This window comes from Pinus tabuliformis, chromosome 3_1 (genome assembly GCF_031772625.1).
Source record: "Pinus tabuliformis cultivar Carrire ecotype Pingquan chromosome 3_1, CPIR1, whole genome shotgun sequence".
NCBI classification, from domain to species: domain Eukaryota; kingdom Viridiplantae; phylum Streptophyta; class Pinopsida; order Pinales; family Pinaceae; genus Pinus; species Pinus tabuliformis.
Genome location: NC_142301.1, coordinates 60,851,175 through 60,864,549, shown reverse-complemented (window position 1 = coordinate 60,864,549; position 13,375 = coordinate 60,851,175). Strand labels below are relative to the sequence as shown.

Sequence of the window (13,375 nt, the reverse complement as noted above, 5' to 3'; positions counted from 1 at the left end):
GCATGTGGTTTCACAAGCAGCTTTTCGATCCTCTCCTCTCCTCTCCTCTCCTTATCAGTCGAGCCCCCTCTCCTCTCCTTATCAGTCGAGCACCCTAAAGGGTCCTTATTAGTCGAGTGTGCTAACGCACCCTAAAGGGTCCTCTCCTTAACAGTCGAGCCTGCTTACGCATCCTTAACAGTCGAGCCCCCTCTCCTCTCCCTCTCCCTTATGGTCGAGTACCTAAAGGTCCTTGGGGTCGAGTACCTAAAGGTCCTCTCCTCTCCTCTCCCTTATGGTCGAGCACCCTAAAGGGACGGAGTCACTCACTATTCATATGGTGAGGGTCCTCTCCTCTCCTTATCAGTCGAGCCCCCTCTCCTCTCCTTATCAGTTGAGCACCCTAAAGGGTCCTTATTAGTCGAGTGTGCTAACGCACCCTAAAGGGACGGAGTCACTCACTATTCATATGGTGAGGGTCCTCTCCCTATGGTCAAGCCTGCTTACGCATCCTCTCCCTCTCCCTTATGGTCGAGTACCTAAAGGTCCTATGGTCGAGCGCCTCCGGTCCTCTCCCTATGGTCGAGCGCCTCCGGTCCTCTCCCTATGGTCGAGCCTGCTTACGCATCCTTGACAGTCGAGCCTGCTTACGCATCCTTATTAGTCGAGTGTGCTAACGCACCCTAAAGGGTCCTCTCCTCTCCCTAATGGTCGAGCCCCCTCTCCTCTCCCTCTCCCTTATGGTCGAGTACCTAAAGGTCCTTGGGGTCGAGTACCTAAAGGTCCTCTCCTCTCCCTAATGGTCGAGCCCCCTAAAGGGTCCTTAACAGTTGAGCCTGCTTACGCATCCTTATTAGTCGAGTGTGCTAACGCACCCTAAAGGGACGGAGTCACTCACTATTCATATGGTGAGGGTCCTCTCCCTATGGTCGAGCCTGCTTACGCATCCTCTCCCTCTCCCTTATGGTCGAGTACCTAAAGGTCCTATGGTCGAGCGCCTCCGGTCCTCTCCCTATGGTCGAGCCTGCTTACGCATCCTTAACAGTCGAGCCTGCTTACGCATCCTTATCAGTCGAGCCCCCTAAAGGGTCCTTATCAGTCGAGCCTGCTTACGCATCCTCTCCCGTTGGTTGAGTCACTTAACGTACCTCTCCTCACCCTTGATGGGTGAGCAATAAAGAACCTGTTAGTCAAGCGATTTTCATTATAAGTAAACCAAGGAACAGAGACAGAATCAAGTTATGCTGGCATTACATTGGCAAAGGGGGGGTTAGGCCACATACGCCAGCTAAGAGAAAACATGAGAACATGAGGTGACATACACTAATCTTGGGCTATCATGAGCATGAAGGGGTGACATATGGTAATTTGTAGCTAGCGTGAGCACGGGAAGCAACATACGTTTATCCGTGATTATAACGATCATGGAGACATCATACACTAGCCAAGGACATAGTGGGAGTCCCATGCATCATATGGTAATCCAGAGAGCACGAGCATAAGAGCCGACATACACTAACCCAAGTCATCATGCGCATGAAGGTCACGTATGACAATCCAGAGTTAGTGCAAGTGCAAGAGACAACGTACATCAACGGGGAGTTGATGCGAGTGTGGGAGGTTCAATAAACTGACGGGGAGTTGATGTGAGTGTGGTAGGTGACATACATCAGCCTAGGCTCAATGTGGGCAAAAAAGAAGACCAGTGCCAACAGTATACTAGCGCAATAAAAGGAAGTGAGGGGAGGAGATGAAACCACTACATAAGGGGCTCCGTAGCTACAGGCTATGGAACATGAACAACTGAGGGGACATCTCGGGAGAGAGACCAAAAACACAATAGTGGATCCTGGCTAGGGTGAGGTTATATCGAGTAGGGTCGTACTTTTTGCCCGAGATGATAAGCTTGACCCAGAAGCTTATCCAATTCCAGGCGCAGATCCATATACAGATCAATCAGAAGTGGAGACAGTTGACTAAGTGAAGGCATCACCCTATCAATGGTAACATTGATGAATCAATGTTACCATGAGTGTCCAAGGGGTGAGGGAAGTGGAAGAGGAAACAAAAATGCATGGAGAAGAAGAAGGAAAGGGAAGAGACAAAGGAGACTGAATGCTACTAGGAAGGAAGTGGCCAGAGCTTACAACAGGAAGTCCAAGCCCCATAAAGGTCCCCTCAGGGACGGGGCTTCATTTCACTTTACAAACCCATGTTTGAACAAGGTCCCCTCCCTCGGCTACGGGAAAGGCTTGTGGGGCCCCCTCCCCTATGCTATATGATATATACAATCGATCGAGATCTATCCCTAGAGAACCGGAACCGATAATCTATTGCATGATCCCCTATTGAACGCATCTGTTGCTTCGCCTAGTTTGTTTGGGTTCTATTCATCTTCCCTCAATGACCCTCTCCAATGGCTCAATAAAAGGTGTTAAGCCATGATTGTAAGAAACTATCAGTACGGGAAGGAAGGGTGAACGAGACAAGTGTCTCTCTATGGATAGATAGGATCCGTGGTTCGAAAGTAAGTGGGTGGGTGTTTGGGACGGACAAAGGATGAGCCCTAGGGAGTTTACCAGCGGGTGGAGTGAGGGCAGAAGTGGAGCGACTGAACCCACCTCCGATTCATTATTGGAAAGAAAGGGGAATAAGCTTACCATAATGGAGGGCTACTACGAAGACCCGAACACGTAGCAGCAAGGAGATCCTGGTGAGCCAACAGTAGAATAAAAGTAAGTAGCAGAGACAGACCCATAGCTTCTAGACCCATATTGAGATCCTGTTCCAGGTCCATAAGCAGCCGATCCAATACCAGTAGATCCAATAGCATCAGTAGTTTCATCGGAGAGGTTTAGTACCCTTGAAATGGTTCTCCAGTTGGTTCTGCAGTTGCTTACCTATCCCGGTCTCTAAACTCTTCATCTCGATCTCGAAAATATTCATCCCACTCACGAAGGTCTAACGGTGCTTGGAAGGTATACGCCCATAATGCCCCATTCTATGCCTATGTGCCCATCTCTACCTCCGCAGTGAGTTACTAGACGACACATAGCGGTACGATTTATAGGTGTCCGCCCGGCCGGCCTTCCACCTGCAATATGTGGAGGAGATAAGGCATTTTCCAACCTTACGTGGTTTACCCATGCTAAGGTCGCCCCGAGCCTTCCCGCTATACGGGTTGTATCTCTTGTTGTTCCTGCAGCCTTATACCAGGCGGTCTATGCAAGGGGTTCATTTGTGCGCTCGCCCCAAGGATCTTGTCGAACAGGCGAAGGATTGCTACTGGGACCATATTGGGCCCGGGGATCAACCATCTTACCGGCCGCCCCTACCCCGATTGGTATCCCTCGGTTCCGAGCGCCCATGCCAAGCACTAGCCATCGCAACGCACCTGCCACCTAGTGTCGCCATCTATCGATATTACACCTGCACCAAGCGTGGATCGGTCTACCTACTGAAATATATGCAATGAACCAGTTGCTTCAGTCCCGATGGGCCCATGGCGGTCAGGGAGTAGATTTCCGGTCAGGTAGTTGGGTTGGTTATCTTTATAGAGATTCCTAATATACAAGGCGGCTTTCATCTTATATATTACACCTTAACCAATTTACCACCTAGGTTGACCCGCATCATAGACCAAAAGAATATGTGGGAAAACATTCGAGGATGGGGAATGCATACTGAAGACCAGTAATATATTTACACATCCTTGATTGATTCCTATATCATTGAAACAGATCAGGGAACAAAAAATCCTTCACTGCGTTCCTCAATCCACCAGTCTTGCTCTCATCAACAACTATTTTTTGAACGGCTTACCCTGAACATTGATGCATCCCTGCTATTAATTCTCTCAGATTCATTGGTTTCTCACCTTGTCCTGAGGATGAACAACATTAGTTGGTTCAAAACTTCGACCCAATCCTTACATGTGATTAATCCGAAAGACTATTCTCTACATCATGGATCACAAAAGTCTTAGTTCCTCATTATTATTTATAATATTTATTTATATATAAGAAAATATTATTTAGCAAAATGGTCCATTGCTTCTAATAAACTTAAAAAATCCCACCAATTTTCCAGGGATTTGAGATTATTCCAATTATAATAAATTCCTCCATAATAAATTGGTCATTATTATTTATAACATTCATTTATAATTTCTCATTATTATTTTTTATGCCGTAAGGCATTCCCTCTTAAATGAACTCCCCTCTCTGCCCACCTGTCATCCTCGTACGCCATAGGATCCTATGTTAGACGATTGCAAAAGTTTCAACTGTTCGATCAGGATGGTTACAAAATGGTTACAAATTCGTTTGGGAAATGGTTTGCGCACTGGTCAGCATAACCGATTTCAGCGTGGTATCTCATTACTTTTGGCATTGCAGTGTCCGCAGAGCGCAGGAGGAGAGCAGTGGCTGCAGAGCGTAGGAGGCATAACCAATTACAGCGTGGTATCTCGTTACTTTTGGCATCGCAGTGTCCGCGGAGCGCAGGAGGAGAGCAGTTGCCGCAGAGCGCAGGAGGAAAACTGGAGTTGTGACGCCCGACAAGTACAACGACGCAACTTTCTGGGTGTACATTTCGGACATTGGCGTTTCTGTTTCTTCCAATGTTTCTATTTCTTCCAATGCATTTCAAGCCAGAGCTCTGGTTAATTGTAGAGGAAGAGTTTTTAACGTGCAGTAAAAAGCTAGAGTTTGAATGAGATTTACAGTTTATTTCTATAAATTTTGTGCAGTATCATCCCATTGATTTAGTATGTATTATGAGTTGTTTACCATTTTCATTTGAAGCCGAGATCAGATGAATAAAAAACATTAAGAAACATCTAACATGGTTTGAGAGAATGTGAATATACTATAATGCCTTCAGGACATATGTATCTCTCGTACCGAAGCAGAGAAGCCAAAGCTTTGGGTAGCTTATACCTGTGGAATGGCAAAGTTGGTAATGGTAATGCGATAGATAATATCGGATTTGAAGAGACCAAAAGAATATGTGGGAAAACATTCGAGGATGGGGAATGCATACTGAAGACCAGTAATATATTTACACATCCTTGATTGATTCCTATATCATTGAAACAGATCAGGGAACATAAAATCCTTCACTGCGTTCCTCAATCCACCAGTCTTGCTCTCATCAACAAGCCGATCATTCATAGTCACTTCATCAGACGCTGCTGGCTTCTCCAGATCTTCAGTATTCGTTTTATGCTCACTTACTATTTCCATTACACTGTAACAAGCTCTTCTAATGATAATAACCTGTGGGTGGAAACTCTGCTCGACATCAGATATAACTATTTTACGAGTCACAACACTAGATTTAATTATTTCAGTTCCACTGCATTTTTAGATGCAATTGGAAAAACAAATTGTTTACTAAACTATTCAGATTCCTCAGCAAAGTACTATTTTAGTTACAATATAAGTTTCCAGATATAACTGGAAAAACAAATTTTTCACTAAACCATTCAAATGCCTCACAAAATACTTGATATTCAGAATAACATGGAGAAAATAAAATTATATATAAAAATTTATGTAAACAAGATATTATTAGAATTAGGCATATCTCAGGCATAAAGAAAGGGCAAAGATGAAACAGAAGCAGGCGTAATCATTATTAGTCCCTGCATTTTAGAACATACAAACACTAGCAGACTCAAGCCAATGACTTCAAAGACAAATAGGGTTTTTTTAATTACATTGCATTCATTTTTAATCGAAATGCTTGTTTTCATAAATTTTTGGGATGCATGCATTACTTTCTATAATTTTTTAGGTGCAATAAGGGGAAATTAATTGTTTCTCTATATTTTCATTAAAATAATTAAAGATAGTTTTTAATAATGTATTAATGGTGATATAAAGTAAACTCCATATTGGACTGTAATATATTTATATGATAGAGTTACAGTGAATTTTGCTCAGATGCTCTTGGACTTTTCATTTCCTATATTGTATTAATGGAAATACCAAATAATTAATCACATAAGTTCCTTGCAAGCCGGAACAGGTCTTGCTTAAACAAATACAAACTTCCTTCCTGGTGAAACTTCAACAAGAGTCAAACCCTGGTAGGAGAACCCAATACGCCAAAATGTTGAAATTACACCTCAGACAAGAAGGAGATGCCATCGAACTTAGGACAGGAGGGGAGCCTTACAAGCTTACCCAGATAAAACCCTAGAAGCGCAAGCCCCGTAAGGATGAGGTAGAAATCTTCGAGAGGCTTTTCCCTCAATGCAGTCAAGAGCCCTTGCCAAACCTGCAAAGCATAATTCCAAATATTAGCACACAAAAGAAAATTGAAATCAATTCCTGAGCTGACATTAACAGCAACATTATTTAGAAAATGGGGTAACCTCACCTGGGTAATTTCCCAAGAACTCCCTAACTTGAGCGCAGAACCCTTAAGCAGCTCACGGAACGATCCAACCGCAACAGGAGACAGAGGTTCCTTGCAAGCCGGAACAGGTCTTGCTTAAACAAATACAAACTTCGTTCCTGGTGAAACTTCAACAAGAGTCAAACCCTGGTAGGAGAACCTAGTACACCAAAACGCTGGAATTACACCTCAGGCAAGAAGGAGATGCCATCGAACTTAGGACAGGAGGGGAACCTTACAAGCTTACCCAAATAAAACCCCAGAAGTGCAAGCCCTGTAAGGATGAGGTAGAAATCTTCAGGAGGCTTTTCCCTCAACGCGGTCAAGAGCCCTTGCCAAACCTACGGAGCATAATTCCAAATATTAGCACACAAAAGAAAACTGAAATCAATTCCTGAGTTGACATTAACAGCAACGTTATTTAGAAAATGGGGTAACCTCACCTGGGTAATTTCCCAAGAACTCCCTAACTTGAGCACAGAACCCTCAAGCAGCTCATGGAACAACCCAACCGCAACAGGAGACAGAGGTTCCTTGCAAGCCGAAATAGGTCTTGCTTAAACAAATACAAACTTTGTCCCTGGTGAAACTTCAACAAGAGTCAAACCCTGGTAGAAGAACCAGTACGCCAAAACGTTGAAATTACACCTCAAGCAAGAAGGAGATGCCATCGAACTTAGGACATGAGTGGAGCCTTACAAGCTTACCCGGATAAAACCCCAGAAGCGCAAGCCCCGTAAGGATGAGGTAGAAATCATCGGGAGGCTTTTCCCTCAACACGGTGAAGAGCCCTTGCCAAACCTACGGAGCATAATTCCAAATATTAGCACACAAAAGAAAACTGAAATCAATTCTTGAGCTAACATTAACAACAACGTTATTTAGAAAACAGGGTAACCTCACTTGGGTAATTTCCCAAGAACTCCCTAACTTGAGCGCGGAACCCTCAAGCAGCTCACGGAACGATCCAACCGCAACAAGAGACATGCTCGCAGCATAAGCACCTCCGCCATGGACTGGAAGCAGAGCCAGCACAAGGAGGAATGGGCAGAATGAGCTGCGTAGCTAGACCCTGTAGAGGGTAAAACACTTAGAATATCCCAGAGCCATCAGATCAGTGACCGACAACCTCCACCGTAGATGAGACAGATGATCCCGAGGTTCACTGACAGCACCACTGCATGCATTAACACTGCTGGTCCAGAGAAGTGTATGACAGCGGTAACCCGGTCACGCCAAGCTCAAGATAAGACCTGAAATCCGAGCTGGAGGGGTGGGGCAATAAATCAAAGAGGATAAGGACCTGTCCTCCACTATACAGAAGATCAAACCATTTACAGATTATTAATGAATGAAACTCGAGTCTCGTGTATTATGTGATTCACAACCGGTGTTGAAGTTAAGAGCTAAGGTTTTGTTGCATAATTACAATGGTTAGTTGTAACACAGTAAATAAACCAAATGTATGCGTATTGTTGTGAATAATTAGAGGGTGAACTTTTATATTTAATTACCATAAAAAATTTATCTCAGGTATATTGTATTATTCCTTGTATATAGGGGTGTGACATAGGCATAAAGAAAGGGCAAAGATGAAACAGAAGCAGACGTAATCATTATTAGTCCCTGCATTTTAGAACTAGATTATTTTATTGCAAGCTGACTGTTACCATTACAAGTTTGATGAACTCTTGTCAAAAATTTCAACTGTCATTAATTGGGACATACAAACACTAGCAAACTCAAGCCAATGAGTTCAAAGACAAATAGGGTTTTTTTAGTTACATTGCATTCATTTTTAATCGAAATGCTTGTTTTCATAAATTTTTGGGATGCATGCATTACTTTCTATAATTTTTAAGGTGCGGAAAGGGGAAATTAATTGTTTCTCTATATTTTCATTAAACTAATTAAAGATAGTTTTTAATAATGTATTAATGGTGATATAAAGTAAACTCCATCCTGGAATAACATCCTAAAGAAGATCCTAAAGAACTAGAGAAGACCCCTTTGTGTAAGTCTAATCAAATTACTCAAATTATCAATTTTTTTTGGAAGCATGCAATTAGAACAAAAAAATTCCATTTCAAACTCTGAGAGAAAGAGAAGTTCATAATAACAAAGTACATAAAATAAAAAATGATAATATGCACAATTAAATACTGGTTTAGACAACCGATGGAATGGAATTCATGGACTTTACAAACAAACATATGCAATGGAATTCATGGAATTTACAAATGAACATATGCTACAAAATAAAATGAGATGAGACAAATAGGGTTTTTTTAGTTACATTGCATTCATTTTTAATCGAAATGCTTGTTTTCATACATTTTTGGGATGCATGTATCACTTAACATAATTTTTTAGGTGCAAGTATATTTTCATTAAAATAATTAATGATAGTTTTTAATAATGTATTAAAAGTGATATAAAATAAACTCCACACTGGAATAAAATCCTAGAGAAGATCCTACATAACTAGAGAAGACCCCTTTGTGTAAGTCTAATCAAATTATCAATTTTTTTGGAAGCATGCAATTATGTACAGTGTTCATACATGCATGCAGTTGGTTCAAACAACCAATGGAATGCAATTCATGGAATTTAATGGAATTCATGGAATTTACAAACAAACATATGCTGCAAAATAAAATGAGATGAAATAATAATATTTACATTGCTATGCATTTAAACTTTAAGTTCCACCAGGACCTACCAAGTACTCTCAACTACCCATGTTTTAGCTTTTTCATCTCATGGCTTAAATTGGATTAAGCTTTAAAATGTTACTTTAATTAATATTTTTCAATATAATTTTTTCATTTATTTAAAAAATTAAATATTTGCATTCTTCAATTTATGCTTTATGACATTTCCTTTGCAACATCTAGTGCAAATGCTAGTAATTATTCATGATTAAACTAAAATTCCTGAAGCCTTATTCCACAATAAACACACAATATAAATATTATACTAACAAATTAAAAAAAAAAAATTGTAAAACAATAAAAAGTTAAGAATAAATAAATAAAAATATTATCAACACCAATTTCAAAAACCAAAATTATTTTTCTATTTCAAATAAGAAACAAAACAAAAATAAAAATAAAATTAAAAATTAAAAATTAGTTGATTTTTAAAACACCATGAAATGAAAAAATTAAGCTAGGGTTTGCTCAACCTCATGCGAAGACCCATGAAACTGTTCGCTCTTGGAGAGCTTAGAGAACAATGACATGGGAAGGTCACTCTCGACGACGACCTCAGCCTCTTATACATGGGGCTACTACCATCTTCAAGCATCTTATATATAGGGTCACTACCATCTTCAAGCAGATCTGTTTTTATGCTCGATCCTGCCACCCAGGAAAGCCATCGACTTACTGATATGAAATGTAATGGTAAATAAAAATATTTGAAGAGGATTAAGATGTCGATCTGTCATCCGGAGACCCGTAGAGGCGGTTTCCTAATAAGATGTCGATCTGTCATCCAGAGGTCCTTTGTCCGAAAATGGGGGAAGAATCTGATAGCACCCTCTCTAGTCATAGATTCAAATTACATTGCACAAAGAAGGAATAGCGCATACAAATATAAACCCCTGCATTCGATGTATATTTCTGCAACAAACTGAGTAGAGGATCCAAATTAACACACTAATTGCTCGATAATATTACTGTATTTAGTGCAGACCCTCCACTCAGTTTGTCACAATAATCGATCTAAAATGCATGTCTTTGTTCCTTCTTTCTGCTTTGTGTTCTGAATCTTGTTAAATGTTAGCTTTCGTTGTATGTTTGATTCGTCAGGCATTCATGTTTGATGGAGTCTTATAGGGTGTTGATGATTCTGGAACATTTGAATACAAAATTATTTTCCCTCATATCTGCAGTGCACTAAACATTCGCCAGTGCGATTACAATCCCCCAACAGTAGACGGTGGTGTCAATAGAAACCATTAATGCGCGATTGATGAACGGCCAAGAAAAATAATGATCAGCCTCTAAAGCCGTAGAGGCTTCAGCCCTGCCTCTTGAAAGAGGAGACATCATCCACGGCCGTGACAGTCTTTCTCCTGGCGTGCTCTGTATATGTTACCACATCTCTGATAACGTTCTCCAAGAAACCCTAAAAACCCTAAAAGCCACATCATTTCGCAGAAATGCTAACTTAACGTAAACAGAAACAATTCAAGAAAATTGCAATTTGCACATGCAGACTTTCAGGGGAAGCAGTGAATTAAATATTCGGTAGCGAGGTTACAATTTCCCAACAGTAGACGGTGGTGTCAACAGACACCATGAATGAGTGAGTGACCAACGGCCAAGTGAATAACGATCAGCCTCCAAAGCCGTAGAGGGTTCGGCCCTGCCTCTTGAGTGAGTAGACAACATCCATAGCAGTGACAGTCTTTCTCCTGGCGTGTTCTGTGTATGTTACTGCATCTCTAATAACATTCTCCAAGAAGATCTTCAAGACGCCTCTGGTCTCTTCATAGATGAGCCCGCTGATGCGCTTGACGCCTCCTCTCCTGGCAAGGCGTCTGATGGCTGGTTTGGTGATACCCTGAATGTTATCTCTCAGCACTTTTCTGTGCCTCTTCGCACCTCCCTTTCCCAAACCCTTCCCTCCCTTTCCGCGGCCAGACATCCTTCCTTTCTCCTGCTCTGCTCCCAAACACAATGGTTAGCAATAAGGTCAGATGAAGGATCGTGTATAAAACGAATGCCAAGGAAGCAAATATATAGATGCAGAGGGACTCTCCCACATCTAACCATAGTTAATTCAAATGCCTCCCATTAACCGCTGAGAAGTCTCGATCCGTCGCAACGTGATGTTTTCTTGTGGACCGTCGATGATTTTCTTTCAACGGCTGCAATCAGACCTACGAGGCTTGAGGCATTCGCCTTCAAGTTTCAACCATTCGGCATTTTTAATTCCTCATTCTATGGATTATTGTATCGCATTTTGGTAAAGGATTATCGATTATTGTATAATTAATAAATGGAATAATATTTTATTTTTATTTTTAAGTTTAGTTTATGGATTATTGTATTGTATTTAGTCTATCGAGTATGGAGTAAATTTGTATTTAGTCTATCGAGTATGGAGTAAATTTGTATTTAGTCTATGGAGTAAATTAATGAATGGTATTTTTTTTCGTAATAAAATTGTTTGAAGTTATAATTTTATTTAATTGATGGGAGTTTTTATAGTGAAATTTTGTATTTTGGTTTTGAATTTTTTTTTGTTTTAATTTGGAAAAATAAGGAGTTCAAATGAAGTTTTATCTTATTTATCATTTTAGATTTATTTTAATTTTAGATCTACCAAGGGTCAAGAGGGATCAAATCTATTTTCACTCTAAAAAAGGTTTGCATCTCAAGAGATTTGATCCCTCTTAATACATGGTGGATGGGGAGTTAAGATGGATCTAGGTTGGTTTAATTATAAATCAAATTATTAATTTTATGTTTTTAATTTTTTTTAATTTGTTTATCTTTATTTTATTTTATATATTTTTACAGTCAAAATGTTTAACACGACATTACAACATCTCTACCATACTGGCCTAGAGAGCACCTCACAGTGTGAAAAAAAAAAAATTAAACTTATATTTTTAAGACATTCATTTTGATATGGAAGTGGTTACAAGCACTAATGAAAACTAAGCCCTTTTCCACATTTTCAAGAAGTTTAAACTTGTCCTAAAAATGTAATTTAAAAATTTTCCTTAAAAAAATATAACTTTTGAGATCACTTGTTTTATTTTTTGTGGAGTAAATTCTATTAACTTCAGAAATAGGAGATTACATCATGGGTTACAAAAAGTCATACTCGTATCTCATGGGGGAGACTAGACCATAGCTAAAAATATACTTGTCGAAGAGATGAAAGAGATAGCTTAAAACTAACAAATCTTATGTATAATAGGCCCAAATCTAGATATTGGCCTAGCTAGCCCCGAAAAAACATAGCTAAAAGTAGAAACATAAAGTCGAACCATACACATGGTCAAATAAGGGGTTTTAAATCAGAGCTTGCTACTCAGATAGGATCTATTGGATCTATTGTGCATCTTCCTATTACCAGTGAGATGTTGAGATGATTTCTGATCCTCGTCGGTCTAGGTTAAATCCTCTCCAACCTCTTGTCATAATGCTTCAAGTGCCCATGCATGTGATCCAGTGATTGAAGCATGTCCATCCAAGATTCATGGCAATCAAACAGAGTACGTCCCAATAGAAATTTCATCTGACAATATAAGTCTACTATCAACATATATTGATTGAGTCTTCCTCGAGTATGTCTCATATCGAGAACCGAGTTTATCCATTCCACTATAACTTTAGATTATGAGAGAGAAGTTTTGTGGGAAGATGCCTCCCCCTCATACTTGACCACTTACACTTGCACATGAGTGAGGATATGCTCTATGTATATAGTTGCAAAACCTTATGTTTGTTGATGCAAACATGTTTTCCCACTACGGGAATGCTTCTCATAATAGGTAGCCCCTCTTATTACTCTACCTCTCAATCTAGGAATTATGGGGACACTACATTGATATTGGATTGTAGCCTATAGCACACGAAACTAAACAATAGGAGCTTCTTCCACCCAAAACCACCTCACCCTACCAAAACCTTTGATATGAGAGGTCTAACCTTTCATCGATGTGGCACCTTTTCCAGCTAAGCATTGGCCCAACGAAAACCTTGTAATATTCATACCCCTATCATCCTCCTGGGGCCCAATCATCAGTAAGCTTGTACTGCCACCATTCAAAATGAGTTGGCTCCAATCCAATAACCAAGAAGAGACAATATCACCACCACCTTGCCTATGTTACAATTCAGTGGCCAATGAACTAGCCGAAGCTTAGTAATCCCCAAAAAACACACCACCAGTAAACAGAGGACAATTGAGGCCACTGTAAAAGTCTCTGAAAGTTAGCAAAATTATTAGAGCATGCTAGGAAGCA

General features: G+C 40.3%; 1 protein-coding gene and 1 long non-coding RNA gene across 5 annotated transcripts; both read right to left on the bottom strand.

The window, feature by feature from the left end:
• Nucleotides 1-5,910: 5,910 nt before the first annotated feature.
• On the bottom strand, nt 5,911-9,886 carry LOC149185775 (uncharacterized). Of its 4 annotated transcripts, none has more exons than XR_016255659.1 (5): nt 7,288-9,886; nt 6,828-7,185; nt 6,632-6,725; nt 6,367-6,544; nt 5,911-6,264 (listed from the first exon to the last, which is right to left on the bottom strand). It is a non-coding gene; the product is annotated as an uncharacterized LOC149185775 (long non-coding RNA). The 4 variants fall into 4 exon arrangements; XR_016255657.1 differs by having other exon boundaries at nt 6,367-6,725; nt 6,828-6,964; nt 7,092-7,185; XR_016255658.1 differs by having other exon boundaries at nt 6,632-7,185.
• A 447-nt stretch (nt 9,887-10,333) lies between these two features.
• On the bottom strand, nt 10,334-11,111 carry LOC149185774 (histone H4-like). Its single transcript, XM_089410795.1, has one exon. It carries the CDS (start codon nt 11,038-11,040, stop codon nt 10,729-10,731), a length of 312 nt encoding a protein of 103 aa, XP_089266921.1. The 5' UTR covers nt 11,041-11,111; the 3' UTR covers nt 10,334-10,728.
• Nucleotides 11,112-13,375: the final 2,264 nt, after the last annotated feature.

Coding starts and splice junctions, on each gene's coding strand:
- LOC149185774 (XM_089410795.1), bottom strand. CDS start 11,040: ATGTCTGGCCGCGGAAAGGGAGGGAAGGGTTTGGGAAAGGGAGGTGCG.